The sequence below is a fragment of the Ambystoma mexicanum genome, chromosome 12 (assembly GCF_040938575.1).
Source record: "Ambystoma mexicanum isolate Mex_15411 chromosome 12, UKY_AmexF1_1, whole genome shotgun sequence".
Classification (NCBI taxonomy): domain Eukaryota; kingdom Metazoa; phylum Chordata; class Amphibia; order Caudata; family Ambystomatidae; genus Ambystoma; species Ambystoma mexicanum.
Window position 1 is genome coordinate 18,498,733 of NC_090936.1, and position 15,862 is coordinate 18,514,594.

Sequence of the window (15,862 nt, forward strand, 5' to 3'; positions counted from 1 at the left end):
ATATAGAAACCTTCGATAGTTCCTTTGGCCTGCTGTTGAGGAACCTCAATAACCTTCCCTCTACAAGGCAACTATAGTGCAGGCTTTCAGATGTATTCTGCCAATTAGAGCACATGATACAGTGAAAACGCATTCTTGGTGATCCCTCGAGAGGTCGCGTAATCTAAGGGATGCAGGTTCAAAGGCTTGGAAGAACTTTTCATCCTTGCAAAGCTCATGTCAGACTTTGAAGTGTGTGTATCGAAGAGGTTCTGAACAAACATGCATGCAGTCAAACTGGAAACCCACCAAGTTACAAGTGCTATGAGATTACAATGTATTATTAGTCTTATTTTTAGGGTTGTTTGTCACTTTGGGGCCATCACAGATCATTTCTAGAGTATGGATACATGCTTTTCCAGTTTGCACTACACATGTAGGGTTTTCCCAGCAGCCCTCTGCTGTCCATAATGTTTGGGGCCGATTGGGATTTTTCAGCGTAGTGCACTAGAACAGATTTTGTGGGCTTACTGGAAATGTTAAATTGGGGGTTAAGTGGTAATGACAATCGGGAGCTTTTGGGGGACTATCATGTTTTTGGGGAATAGCAAAATGACTGGGAATGACCACCTGGCAGCTTACTAGCAATGCAAAGCTATCACAGGACAAACACGTGATGCATCGTTACATGGCATAACATCCTGACATGACCTAGGTCATAACATATTACATTACATGGCATCATGAAATGCAAAGACTAATGCGACACAGCAGCTCAAGTCATGATGCATTGCGTCAATATCGCTCATGCATACACTGTTGAAAGGGAAACATGTTGACTGCTGTGTCCCGCTGGCTGTCAAAGCACTAGACCACTCTGGAGCGCAGAGGACTTGCTACCTTATGGCACCACCCGGTAAATCCTGAGTCATGGACGGCATTTATTTGTTAAGCGACCATCATGGAAACCAGCAATACTGATCGATTATTCATCTAAATATGTGGTGCCTTATGGAGGAACTCAAACCCTGATTATTATAATGATTATGGATTGGAAATGCTATCCATGAGAAAAGAAACTCCGATTATCCTACAAGTGAGGACCTACATAAGTGAGTATCTGTGTGTGCCTGTTGCCTTCACTATGTGCAAGTAATTATTTGCAGTTGGCTTCATCGGCCAATTTCAAGGTCTCACCTCAAATACTACCTGGCACCAGGACACAGCTGCATGATAATTAATGGTCTGAATAAGGCAGAGACAACAGTAGTAGTCTCCATCAAATGGATACATGCAAAGATACTCACATCCTGCGGTAGGTTTGTCCGCTGGAAAGCCCAGGTAAACATATAGGTTGCGTTCTTGGACACCGTATACGTGTACGACTGCTTGTCTCGGTTTCCGGCCCAGGACTCCACCACAGTTGTGCTCTTTTTGTTGATATCCTAAACAACGTAATAAGAGCAGTGTTAAATAAGCAAACAAAAACATGCATGAAAATCCTGGACTGAAATTTGGCAGGACACTAAGCAGTCACTGAATGCTTTGCAATCCCCCCAGATTTGAGCACAACCCCTTTCCTCAGTCAATGTTTCTAGTTAGAGATCAGGCGGGTTACTGGTTACTCAGCATCCCGATCACTCACGCAAACAGAACAGAAATGACCACACCCTTTTATACATCTACCCAACATCAAAAAGGGCATTCATGGTCAACTTTTCTAGCTCTCCATCCAGACCCATTATAAACAGTCCCTTGCTCGTCTTCGCCTCCATTCCCAATGTTTACTTTATCGCTTCTTGAATGATCCCCCAAAATGGGTAAATTATTGGCCAGTGCCACCAGTAGTTGGGCGGGGGGGGGGGTATTTTCTGTGGTACTTTGATTGATATAAATGCCAATAAAAAGGTAATTGAAAAGGGGCATTCATGGATACACACAAGCATAGGCAAAACCAGAGATGTGGAATTTCTATAAACAGAAATGTTCCTAGTCATTTATTTTTAATATTACTAACTTTATATACGGCAAATTTCTACAAACCGCCCCCCCAATAAAACTAAAACAGTACGGCTTTACTTTCTCTTTAATTTAAAAAGGGGGTGGCCAATTTGAGGAGCTAAATCATTTAACTCAGGGTTGTGTGATGGGATGTTGTGTCGCTTAGAAATCAAGCGGCTCAAGGTACATTTAGTTAAGACATTTGTTACAACACGGACAGCTTAATAGCTGCAATTAAGCCATCAACCTTTTAACCGATGATTCAACGGGCAGACATGGCAGTTTTAATGCACTTTGGCATGAGTTTAGATAACAGAATGGTCACTGGTCTCGCTAATAGCACAAATGTTTCCCTTCACAAATGCCAGGAGAAAACCAGGCCGCAATCTTTCGGCATCAAGCATGTGCAAACTATTATCATCCCAAATGTTCAAGAGCTCTGAGCGACTTATTTGTTCCCAGTGTTCCCACCCTCCTTGAGAGCTTTGAAACACTTGCCTGTGTATAGGCGCCATCACGGGGATAGCTCAGGGGCAACGTACTAGCCTTGGAAGCAAGACGCAAAACACAGGTTCGATCCCCTGGTCCACGCTTAGAAACCTCTGGGTATTAAGAGTGTTATAAATAACCTATCATATCATAAATAAACAATACCATACCATCAAATATCAATAGTTTGTTTCCTTGCAGGAGGTTAGTGCCGATCTGAGGCAAAACTAAAACCTTACACCCCTCTAGACCTCAAGCTAAAAAGTGAGCAAAAAGATAGGGAAAAAAATGTTCACACTGAAAGAATTGCAACATGGTTGCGGTGGATGAGAAGGCCAGGACAGAGGAGAGAGGTGATGAGTGTCGGCTGCGGAAACATTGTGGCAAGAGTGGGTAGACCGCATACCGCAAGCATGTAGCACCGAATGCGTGCCACCTCCCGCCATAATAAAGCAGACATTCTGCTGAGAGAAACGTTTAACCCCTTAAGTGCCATGGACGAGTATGCTCTTCCTTTATGCATAGACCTGCATAATAGCTAGGCACTTGAGGAAGACTTTAATTAACTCCCATGGCATCATACGAAGTCACCCTCCGAAAAGAGCATGTGCGTATTGCGTGCAATGATGAGACCAAATGACTATTGTGAGGCCACATTCACCAAGTTAACCGAGCCTTCATAGTTCAGCGAGAAAGTGAAGTTACTCAATTGTAACATCACCTCTCCTAAAAAGTAGCACTGCTCATGAACTACTTTTAACCTTCTAACATTGGAGCTGGTCTGCCATGCCTTTGATGACCAGAATCTACTGAAAACGGGCCGCATAAGGCTATTAGCGACCACGTCAAACATCCGGGTGCCAACCCATATCAGTTGGTGTACAAGATTTGAGCTTTGAAAAAGTTTCTTGCATCGAAAAAATCCTTATACAAAGATGGCCGCCATTGAAATGAGAAAGGGAGGTCCTTCACAAAAGACAACGCCCACTTTTCTATGTTCATAGGAACCACAGTGAGGAGGAGGGGAGTTGCCATAGTGACGGGCGAAACAAGTCTCTGTTACAGAGCCTGTAAAGGTATATTTAAACAATAAGGATATGGAATTTGCTCAAAAGGAGCTCCAGAAGCTTTAAAGAGAACATGTAAGCCAAGGGCCTGGTTTTTGGTCTGCGGCATTCTGCAAAGCAACTCGGCCACTGTAGAGCTGAATCTAGTGCATAACCCTACCCTAGGCACTGGTCCAGCCTACTGACGTAAGGTTTTTAAAATGCAGCCATTAAGCAGTTATCTAGACTGCGACCAGATCCACCATCGCCTGCCCCCCTCTCGGACAACAAAAGCAACAGAGCTAGTGATGCAGCCCTGAAATCGCCTATTCCACACGGGACACAAATTCAAAGATTCAAAACATGGCTTCTACCCAAATCACACAATAAAGTTGCTTTTGCTCATAACTGCTTCACTTCAACAGTGTAGAAGTCTGATGCCAAACCAATTAATAGCCCAATTTCCCAAATAATACGCATCACATTTTTAGATGGTCCTTCATGCCAGATACCCCACGCAAGAGTACTGCCATAAGAGGCGTAAATATTGAACTTAATGGCTGTCCATGGCTCAGTTGACCTTTAAACCTGTTCCCTGTAATGGAAAGGGGTCTTGCAAACAGACCTGGCCCATTTTGGAGGCCTTGCTGCATGCGACTCTGGGTGTAATGAGGTGGAGGCAGCAGATCTCGAAACAGAGGTACGAGTGTAGGCTGGAGGTACTGAGACTTGAATGGCGCCATGGTTGGTTGTGGTCTGCAACGGTGATTGGTTGTGGTCTGTAACGGTGACACATGCACGTTTTCTCCAGAGAGGAGAACCCAAAAGCTACCAAACACTAGGACCCCAGGTTAGTCACTAACATGGACTGGCGTGTGTGTGTGTATGTGATATAGCTGAAGATCTGGCACTGCATGCACAGAGACTGGGAATGTATGTGGCAAGGGTAACGTAGCGTTACTACGCAATGTGCATGGTGGTCTGTCTATGTAATGTAAAGGTGCATGAAGATGGAGAGGGGAGTCTGTTGTAATTGTAATTGGTTATTTATAATGTGCTTAATACCGAGAGGTTTCCAAGCACGGAACCGGCGATCGAACCTGTGTTGCACTGCGTCATCTTGCTTACAAGGCAAGCGTGTTGCCCCTGAGCTATCCTCCCGAGACAATTTAGCTGGGGTAAGTAGAGAATTCAGATTAGCGAAGCCCTCAGTTATTAGAGTTTGGTGCAAGACAATCATTGGAGTTCCAATCTGAGGTTGACCCGGAAGTAGAGATTTTGCCTCGTCGATCCTCAGGACGGGGAGTTCTATGTATTCAGACTTCCATTTTAGGATTGAGGAAAGCAGTTTACTTTTTGACCACTGGTTCAAAAACATAAAACAAAGTTCTCCGATTGACAGACTTTTCAGCATTCGCAAAACAGGCTGATCAGTGAAAAAGGCCAGGAAGAAAAAACTGAAACCACTTACCACCATGAAGTACAAAACACAATCCGCAGAACAGACCGTCTCAAAAACGAACGTCAGCCGCCCCAGCTCTGCCCCTGATGCCCCGGTCACCGATGTTGGGGGTCTGCATATCAGAAGAGGGAGAGAAACGGTTTCATTGAAACTATATGACACTTAGCAAGGGCGAAAAACACTTCAAAAGAACATTTGTTTCATTTTCCCTTCAAGCTTTCTTTGGTAATCGTAGGTTAATGCCTGCTGAAGCGGAGTCAGGATGTGACTATGGCTGAAGAACCATGTACTGAGACAAACTAAAACCTGAGTGCAACAGAATTATTCGAAGATGTCCGATTATACGAAACACTTAATAGTAAAAAAGGCACAATGGAATATGGATGAAGTCACGAAGAGTCTTCTTTGAAGGCATCCTTTTGTACTACACGTGGAAGGATGTGGTAGCAGATGCAGATGGTACAGTAACGTTTTAGTGCAAGATTATACGACTGTAAATGACAATCTTTCATTGTTGCTCTTACATTGGACTTAAATACATTGTTAATTCATTGGCACATGGCGCCACAGGTTACAACAGAAATTCAGTCTGACGTTTGTAATCCTCTGATCTCCTTTCAACAACTTGATTTCACCAATCGGAGCAACACTCGCACCTAAATCTATTCATTATGCACCAAGTCCTGGGTGGTGCTTCTTCTGTCTTCTTCTTGTAGACAGATTTTATCCATCAGCGTTGATTCTTAGATATCGAGGCTTGAGCCTCGTTACTCCATCTTCTCGGGTCCAGTGTGTAGTTATGGGTTGGATTTCTTCATGGTCGGTGTGGACTTGTCACTCGTCTTTCTTCTCGTTTTAGACAGATTTTATCCATCAGCGTTGATTCTTAGATATCGAGGCTTGAGCCTCGTTACTCCATCTTCTCGGGTCCAGTGTGTAGTTATGGGTTGGATTTCTTCATGGTCGGTGTGGACTTGTCACTCGTCTTTCTTCTCGTTTTAGACAGATTTTATCTATCAGCGTTGATTCTTAGATATCGAGGCTTGAGCCTCGTTACTCCATCTTCTCGGGTCCAGTGTGTAGTTATGGGTTGGATTTCTTCATGGTCGGTGTGGACTTGTCACTCGTCTTTCTTCTCGTTTTAGACAGATTTTATCCATCAGCGTTGATTCTTAGATATCGAGGCTTGAGCCTCGTTACTCCATCTTCTCGGGTCCAGTGTGTAGTTATGGGTTGGATTTCTTCATGGTCGGTGTGGACTTGTCACTCGTCTTTCTTCTCGTTTTAGACAGATTTTATCTATCAGCGTTGATTCTTAGATATCGAGGCTTGAGCCTCGTTACTCCATCTTCTCGGGTCCAGTGTGTAGTTATGGGTTGGATTTCTTCATGGTCGGTGTGGACTTGTCACTCGTCTTTCTTCTCGTTTTAGACAGATTTTATCCATCAGCGTTGATTCTTAGATATCGAGGCTTGAGCCTCGTTACTCCATCTTCTCGGGTCCAGTGTGTAGTTGTGGGTTGGATTTCTTCATGGTCGGTGTGGACTTGTCACAGTAAGGCTGGTTTCACAGGGTCTTCGCGGTGATGGGTGGTGCTAGGGCTACACATGTATGTCATGGTTGACGTGCATGCGCTTCCGTCATGCACCACACTTCTTTCACAAATGAGGGGGGGTGGGGGGACGAGCTCACAGCTTGAAATGTTGCACCTTCTTGTATGGCAAAGGGGACCCACCGACGCCTTTCGCCACCATCATGCTTTTCAAATATATTTCCAGATCAGCGTTCGGAAGGAAGACGCTTGTGCATGAATTGCACCATTTAGGAAAGAGTGTCCTTTATGCAATAAAATGTGAAACTTTCCTCCAAAGGGCACCTAATCGCAACACGCAAGGGTTTTTAAAAACTAGGATTTCTTGGAATTATAGTCCGCCATTTTGTATGCACCATCTTGTGGATCAGAATGCAATGCAGCGTGCAGGCAGTTAAGCATATTGCCAATTCCATCGGAAAGCAACTCCATGGGACCCGCTTGCTTCCCCCCAACAGTAAACCCCTCTATAAAATGAAATACATGTGAACAGTGTTATTTTGCCAGGTTCTGGAGTTGCTCAAGATAAAACCAGCATGACCGCTGAACCATTTTCACAACTTGAACCTCCTTCTCTCATCAAGTTCTTGCACTACAACTCCCATCATGCCTAGCCATAAAGCCAATGGGCAATGAATCATGGGAGCTGTAGTCTAAAGCATTGCAACAACCTCCAGATGTAGCCGGCTCTAGGGCGTCAACCTGATCCACTGAATTGTATCGCCGTTTCGCTCTCTGGGTAAAATGCAGAAAAGGCAATTCTGTTCGCTAGAGCTCAACCCCACGTGGTCTTTTCCGACACAGAGTTGTACATAGCGTTGAGAATTTCTCTGGCCAACTGGAGCCGGAGGAACAATGAATGAGGCAGAAATGACTTTGAGGAACAATGAATGAGGCAGAAATGACTTTGTGGTCCTCAGCAAGTTTTCTCATCTCTTCTGCTCTAGAGCACGAGTCTGCAACCTTTGTCTATCCAGATGTTTTTGACTACAGTTCCCATCCGCCCTAGCCATCATAGTCAAAGGTAAAGCATCATGGGAGTTTTAGTCCCAGACATTTGACCAGCCCTACTCTGCAGGCCCATCCTCTAGAGTTATCGTAAGGCCTCACACCAATTCTCATCAATCGATACAATGCATCAAAGACTGCCATAGTGGAGAAGGACTGTGCAAGGAGGCAAGACTGGGTCGATTTGTAAAGCACTCCGGTGATTTCCAGAACTAGGTCAGCACTCAATACATACACCAATAATGATGATGATGATGATGATGAAATGATATCAGCAGGTGGTCCTATTCCATCAAGCAAGTGCTTGATGTCCCCGGGAGGAACGGTAGAGAGTCGGGCTGGCCAATGATCCACACTTCCATGTTGTGTCCATGAAACACAGAATGTAGCAAATGATACGTGTTCTTACCTTAAGCCTGACACGTGCAAGTTCAGGATGAGATAATCGTTGTCCGAGCCCCCCGAGCCACTTCGGACGTGGTCACCAGCCACTTCCCAACCTAAGGAAAGAAGGCATGTTTGCAATTATTTACAGTGTACCAAGTTGATAAGTAGGGGCTCCGTTGGCAAAAAAACATTCTTTCCTCCGTAAAAGGAATTCAGTCTGAATCATTGATTGGAGGGTTGTCGCTTTCACTGCCTGGTCCCTTGAATCAGAACAAAGCAGAACTGCATAGTTATGCTATACACGGTGGTTTAGGATCGGAGAGGAACTGCCCTAATAGGCTGCTCTTAATGGTATCGGGAGAAAGTGATTTTTATATGGCTGCCAAACCCCTCCCCCCCCCCACCACCACCAGCACCATGGGTCTTTCTGAGGAATTGCCCCGTTGTTAATTTTACTAAAAATGCTTTTCATGTACCACCTCTTCTGGTAGAGGGACATGCCCCTCCACAAAAAACAGCCCAAGGAGAAGCATGCAAGCCCTAAACAGATATGCCCCTGGGCACAAACCATTCATTCCAGTGGGTGGCACCTGTGTATGGAATACAGTGCGGGCGGTGCACTGGCGCTTTGAAAGCAGAATTCACTTGTTGTATAAGCGACTTAAAAATGCGCAATAAATAAATAAACAAGAAAAGTCTAGTGACTAAAATCCGAGAGTTGGAAGAGTGGCCACGGATTCCCCACGTCTAAATCCAGGCTACGGGGCCTTTTAGTGACAGGCCTCTAGGGCGCTCGCACAGGTACTGTTCCAGTGGGCCACTACGACATGTAAAACTTACATCCGAGTTGTGCATTACATCTACTGCTTATAGGACAGGAAGTGGCAGGAGAAAATGAACCCTTGATAGAACAGGACAATACAAGACACAGCAGTTATATTCCTGCCAAAACTTCACACCAGTGGCTGAAAGTGCTTAAGTGCAAACAATTGAACTGTGAAGAGATGAAATGCCTCGAAGCAAAGAGGCCCAAGAAAAGAAACGTGGTTACAACTCACATCATTCAAAGTGCAAAGCATAGGCTCCAAGGCAGCTCCTGCATTTCAGGGAAATATTAAACTGACTGTCCGCAGCCCTGCCCTACATTTCCCTACAAGAGTGACAGGCAGCTGCTCCTCAACCACTTAATGCTGCTTTCATTTTCCCACCTGCGTTACCAAGGACCTTCTACGCGGAAGCAGTTGTCCAAGTGCATATACGCCAGGAAGTGGCGCTTGATGTGGGCATGTCGCAGTTGTCTGGATTAGCCATGTATTTAAGGCATCTGCGGGGTGTGGTTTGTGGTTTACAAAAGCAGGCGGGCAACCAATGGCTGGTTAGGTGTGACAGGAGAGCAGGTTGTGGCAGAATTCCGGCACAGTTCACAAAAGGTCAGGTTTACAAGTCGGGGTCCAGATGCCAGCCTCGCAGTAGAAGGCCCTTAACTTCTGGAAAGGTCTGTGGTGCACCTCAACAGAAGCCTTCACAGGGAAACTGGAGCCAGTAGCAATGTTGATCTGGTGCTAGATGGCTAGAACATGCCGTGGTGTTGTCCATGCTGCCTGGTGTGTGAATAACGGCCCTGTGTTGGTTAGGGCTGTGTTATTAGAAGGTTGATAAGCAAGGGCCAGTAAGAGCAGAGGACATGCGCCCTGTTGCCTCCCCACATTCGAAAAGAAAATGTGACGCCCCCCGGTAAGTGCCTCGGTGGCTGGAAGCAGCGGGCGGAGAATGTGTATTGTCGGCTGTTCCACCCACCTGATTGGCTAAGCACCCTTGCCCGGGTAGGAATGAGGCATTCATCTATTAAGAGCAGAAGAAACCTCAGGCTCGCATTGATCATTAGACATGATACGCTATAATATTTTATATGTATCGCGCCCATACACAAGTGTTTCAGGGCGCAACGAGGCAAGGGAGGACAAAACAACGATTTTACCAGGGCCAGTGACATTGAGAACACACAAGTGCAGGGAAAAGGGAGGGAGGAGAAGTGCAAAAGGAAGAGGAGGGGTGGAAAGTGCACAACACGTGCTGAAACCAACAGGTAGTGCAGCCAGCAGGTGGTAAGTCCAAGAATAAAGTGCAAATTTAGGGTGTTGAATAAGTGCAGGTAGGGTGGCTGTAGGGCTGCAGATACAGACCCAAGTGCAGGGGTTACCAGGAGGCAGTGCAGCTATACAGCAGGGTAGGCAGGGATCCGGGCCCAAAAACATGGCCAACAAAGTTCATTAAAATGGTGTAATGAAGCCTTGTGTGTGCAATGCGTCTTAGTTAGAAAGTGAAGTCAGACTCACCATTCATGCCGTCACATTTGGAATTTGCAACGTTGAAGCAAGAGGTCTTCATGTTGGCGGGCAGGATATTCCACCACTTGTATTCTAAGCCGACAATCGGCTCTGTCCCCGCCGGGCACGGCTTGCACTCTAGAGTCAGGGAGAAGAAAAAAAACAAAAGAAAAAAAGGACAAGGAACAATTAAACATAAAACATTTCACGAGCTTTGCTGCATTTAATGTTTCTTTCCAGTCTAATGTGTGGTATTTGCAACATATGACAGAAGGGCTCACTGCAATAAAGTAACTATGCTCGAGACTGAAATATCAGGCAAAGTTGCCAAGTCTGGACCCAAAACACACAATTTGTTTTTAGAAGTTACAAATGTTTAGGCAAATCAGGAATGAGATACACGAACAGAAGTGGCACTACGGAATATTGGGTATGAACTGCCCCCCTCATCGCGGCTGATGAAGGTACCATGCAGGACTGATGCCACAAGAACCCACCTGAGGTCCTGCAGACAGTGGAGCGTTGATGGGAATCTCTGGCACAACCCTGGGGTGGGCCAATCATTCCACTAAAACTAGAACCCACCCATCAGAATTGGGCGATCGCGAACCTCCTCCAAAGAGCACCATATGTATTAGGATTTACTTCCAACGAAAGGGAGAAGAACAGCTCCCCAACGTAGGTCACTAGTTCTTTTAAGGAATGGACAGGCAAACCCCTACCCCCCACATACCCCTAGAAAACAGCTTGCTTTTAGAACATTTGAATACATTGGGCCTCATTACGAGGTTGTCGGTTTGGATTTAACAGTGCCGGTAAAACCGTTTCAGCACCGTTTTCCCCGACAGGCTAACTCCGAGTTATGTGGCCGTGAGGTGTTACACCCGCCAGGTCTGACTTGGCGGGCATAACGCCACCGGCTGCACACAGACATGGAAACACCGGCACCATTACTGCATGATGGTGCCAGTGTTTCCACTGCCCCCATTCGCACGGGAACGGGGAGTAACGGAATGCTGGCTCCGGAATTACCAGAAAGTCCGGAGCTGGAAAATCCCCACAACTCCGGCAGCAGCCTGCCGCTTTTACCGGCACAGCTACAGCCAGACTCGTGATGAGGCCCATTGTCCCGCCGTATGTGCGAGGATGCCGCAAACATGACTGAAAATGCCAGGTCTGGTTTCAGTAGACCCTGGTGTGTGCCGGATGGATGTAAAAAAAAAAGTGCATGCAAAATACCCCTTTCATGTGTGCCGGCTGTTTTTGCAGAGGAGCACACAGAAGGCCGGCTCTTGCACACATAACAGATTGCACTGTTCGTCACATAGCAGCCAAAATGTGTTGTTACAGAATACACACTTTTGTCTTGCACAACACTGCACATCATTGCTTGTAAGGACGTATTCATTTTATTTATTTAATTAAATGTGCTCAGCTCAATTTTAGCTTTTCATATCAAATCTCGATACAAAAACGAATCCATTTTAAAAGTGCATTCCTCAAAAACGTTTTATTTAAAACTATTAACCTACAATTTTGATTTCCATTGTATCAGATAATATTGAACTCTAAAAATAAACATTTCTGCACTTTTAGACGATTTCTGATTGTAAGAGTCTATCAACGACAAATGTGCAAGGGTTCGAGGCCGGAGTTCAAGCAATATTGCCAGGACTCTTCATTCTTTATCATATCGTAGTTGTTTACGAGAGAATCCAAATTTCACATATACAAGATGTCTAACAGTTCACATTCAGTCATGACGTGTTTTGACGTGTTTTGCAGTCCCCTTTCACCTACACATACAACAGAATCTATTTTCCAATGGAAGCCCCCACCCTGGACCTATCGGAGGCGGAAATGGAATTTAGGGTTTACGCAGCCTTAAGGTGAGATGTCCAGCGCTTGGTCAGGCGACTGCATTAATTATCGCTGTAGGAGCTTGAACTTGTGGACCACCTATGAAACAGTCTGGTGAGCCTTCAGATTCGCCAGATGGGGGTAGTTTGAATACCAGTCCCAAAGCATTATATTTTCAACAAGGATTTTCTCGAGACTATACCTCCACTCAATCTGTTAAAAGAATCTTCCATTTAGGGCCTCGTAGTGTGCTGCCTTCGCTCTAGCTTTGAACCCAAAATAGCCCTCCAAACGTCTCCAAAGTGGGCATTTAGGAGAGTTGACCGCTTTTAAATCCACATTCCGTCCTTATCAAGGTCAGGGCCCTAAGCAGGCCAAGCTCTAACCTTAGAGACTCCCTGGGGACGCCTAAGGAAGGATCAATATTTTCCTCCAAAATGGACCCTCAAGGTCATTGAGGCAGCTTAGAACTTTTAACATGAATGCCTGCAGTCCATAAGGAATTGGAGGGCAAACACTTTGTGATAAAGCTTCCTTAGGCCGGCCAAAACATATCCCGCCTTTTGCTTTGCAACGTTATTAAATAGCACTGTCAGAGCTGCTTTCCAGCCTTTGGCTGAGAGGAGTATCTCGTGGTTTTACCAATCTCCATTCCCAGGTACGTGATATTTTCAACAAACTCAATATAACCCTGATCCGACAACAGTGGCAGCTTCTTCACCAATCTGTTAGTAAACAATATGGTCTTTGTTTGACACTTCAAGATAGTTTCTCCCGCATATTGGCACAATTCCCTGATGGTGCTCTGCATGACCATATATTTACGGTCAAGCACTACCAAGTCGTCTGCATACATCAGGGACCCAACATGCTCCTTACCAATCTTAGGGGGACAATGTGATCCCAGCATGAGCTTAGCAGGCAGATCAGCCGCGTATAGGTTGATCACTAGACAGACCATCAAGCAGTCTTCCTTTAGAACATTTTAACCGCCCAATGGTTACCAAAATATCATCCCGATCCAGCTCCAGATTCCATTCCATATCAGCTATGTCTCCTGTGAGGGTTTTCTGTTCAGGTAAAATCAATTTTGAAGGGATTCATTTTGACCAATTCTCTGCTGAATAGGATTGGTAATCGGGGAACGTTTTTGGCTCTTTGCGGCCTCGAGCGCTTGCCGCATAGATCTGGCGGTCGCACTCCTTAGAGTTCAAAACATGAGCCGTCATGGAGCATTTTTTAATGTCAAAAGGTTCCATCACTTTACCCAATTTCTATATATACATTTGATGTTACCGATAGCTTTTGCCGCTTGGCTCTTATCGAAAACAGCACAGCTTGCCCTTCCAATGTCCCTACGCTTCAGACGCTTTGTGTCTCTTTTGCGTTCATCAAGCACTTTGCCCTGCAAATTAACTCTAGAGGCAAGATAATGTCCCGAGATGTGGCCAACCTTTGCCGTTACGTTTTTGAGCAAATCTTCAATTTCATTTATTGTGAGATTACCCAGTTCTATATCAGACAATTAGGATCTAGTTGCAACCAGAAATTGGAGAAGTTTTTTAAAATTTGATTCGGACCAAGGCACACTATACGAGTAATTTTTTCCCAGATCACCAATTTTGCAAATATCCTTATATACTACTGTGCATCAAAGGCTGAGTGATAGTATAGCACGATCGCCCCATTCAGTCTGGTGTATTTCTAATCACTGAACATTGTTCATCAGATTTTCAGTTCTAAACAAATAATCCAAAATTGCTCTGGTCTTACCATTTCTCCAAGTAAATCCCCCGGGGTGTTCTCCCATTGTGCACCCATTTTTATTTGCTCTTTTATGGAACATTTTACTTCTTTCCGAAACATTCGGACATGATGCTCCAGTGAGTTTATCAATACATCTAGCATTTGGATCCCCTCCTAGCAGGATTGTGTTTTTGCCATTTCCATCATACCAATTTAAAGGGCCTCTAATGTTTTCCATCATTATTTGTTTGATTAGCCCCAGTGAGGTTGTATGCATTTATAATCAAGACACGTTTAAGTGGGGCTACAGTTGTCATAACTTCCATTGCCAAAACAAACTCAGGAAGTATAGCTCAGGGGCAACGCGTTTGCTTTGGAAGCAAGACTACGCAGGGCAACGCGTTTGCTTTGGAAGCAAGACTACGCAGCACAACGCAGGTTTGAATCCCGATCCCGCGCTTAGAAAACAGTTGGTATTAAATTAAAATTGCCCACGCTAATCTCCTTAGTACTAAGATTGTTTTTAACTGTGGTTACTAAACCACCATATGGTCGGCCCAAAGGGCCTTTTCTGGCAGCAATCTGGAACACAGTATCCGCCGGGACTCAGGGGAGATGTCAGCCATGTCTCCTGTAAAATAGGTTATTTTTAATGAATTCTTTAAAAGACCCAGTTCAACTTAAAATGTGTCGGGACCACGCATGTTCCGTGAAGATATCCTCCATATTCATTCGTCCAGTTTGGGTCTTGCTGGTAAAAAGCTCTTTAGCTATTCCAAACTGCAAATGTTTTGGTTTATTTCAGGAAATTGGAATGTCCCATTGGATCTTGTGTTATCAACTGGTTCAGCAACCACCTCACATATGTGGACTACAAAAGTGCTGCATCCGACATGCAATTCATAGCCCATGTTCCTAAAGTTGTTATCATGTGAGCAAACTAGCGCTACTGTGTCAGATCTGTAACAAACACGCAATAAACCTTGCTCGCTTCCTTGCTCGAATGGATCAACAAGACCGAGGTCTCCTGTAGTCAAAACTAAGAGCAAGGGGATTTTCTAAATGAGATGAAGGAGGTCTGACAGATTAATACATTTCATCTGCGGTTTCGGAAGATTACACACTATTGTGAAGGTTTTATAATCCAGGGTCGTTTCCCTCTTCTTGCTCGTTCCCACACTTTTAGAAGGTAGGATTGTTTCTTTTGCAAGCCTTTTATAATGTACCTCTTTCCTTTAAAAGATCCGGAATTTTGGGTCTCAATAATAGACTCTCTTCCAAGTTGGCATCATTCTTATCTGGGATTTCCTGGTTCTTTATAAGTCAGCTTGTTAATGTGCCCGTTGATCATATAAGTCGCATTTTATGGCGATATTCCTTTTTTAAAATCAACTTTTTAGACTCTTATTGTGACTCAGAGATGACTGCAGAGTTTAAAGGATCTGTCTGAACCATTGACTTTTAGCTTTTATTTTTGTGGCTTTTATGGCAATCCTATATTGCGTTTGTGATTGAAGAGTTCAGAGGCCTTCTTGGAGTCTGAAAAGCCATTGCTCATGTTCGAGGCGTCCGGGACCTCCAACGGTAGATTTATTTCCATGCTGGGAACATATCCTAGCAAAAGAGTCTTGCTGGAGGGATTTAAACTGGAACTATCAGGGCTTCAGGCCTTTCTATATAATCTTGACAATTCACACTACGATATCACCCAATTGTTTCTGGACTTCATGTATTCTACTGCAAAGCTTAAGTAATGTTTCTACTACAAATTGGCGAGTAGTCAGGTTAGAAGTAGCATCTGTGGACTGTGAGAAACCAGAAGGTGTCTTACCCACCAGTCACCGGGATCTGTCATCCAGGTGGTCAGGACGCGGCCATCGCTTTTGGATCCAGTTCCTGGGGGTGGACCAGTGCGGGAGGGTCACCTTGGTGTGGGGTCTTCGGGGAGTGGGACACCCGATGGCGA

The 15,862-nt window shown here is 44.9% G+C and overlaps 1 protein-coding gene across 2 annotated transcripts in view; it reads right to left on the reverse strand.

Moving 5' to 3' along the window:
* Nucleotides 1-15,862, reverse strand: part of ELAPOR2 (endosome-lysosome associated apoptosis and autophagy regulator family member 2) — a 266,368-nt gene that overhangs the window by 79,721 nt on the left and 170,785 nt on the right. For both annotated transcript variants that reach the window (XM_069627825.1, XM_069627826.1), the window contains exons 10-13: nucleotides 10,300-10,428; nucleotides 7,986-8,076; nucleotides 4,987-5,089; nucleotides 1,287-1,424 (exon numbers count right to left, since the gene is read on the reverse strand). In XM_069627825.1, coding sequence (XP_069483926.1) covers nucleotides 1,287-1,424; nucleotides 4,987-5,089; nucleotides 7,986-8,076; nucleotides 10,300-10,428 — 461 coding nt within the window. The remainder of the gene's footprint in view (nucleotides 1-1,286; nucleotides 1,425-4,986; nucleotides 5,090-7,985; nucleotides 8,077-10,299; nucleotides 10,429-15,862) is intronic.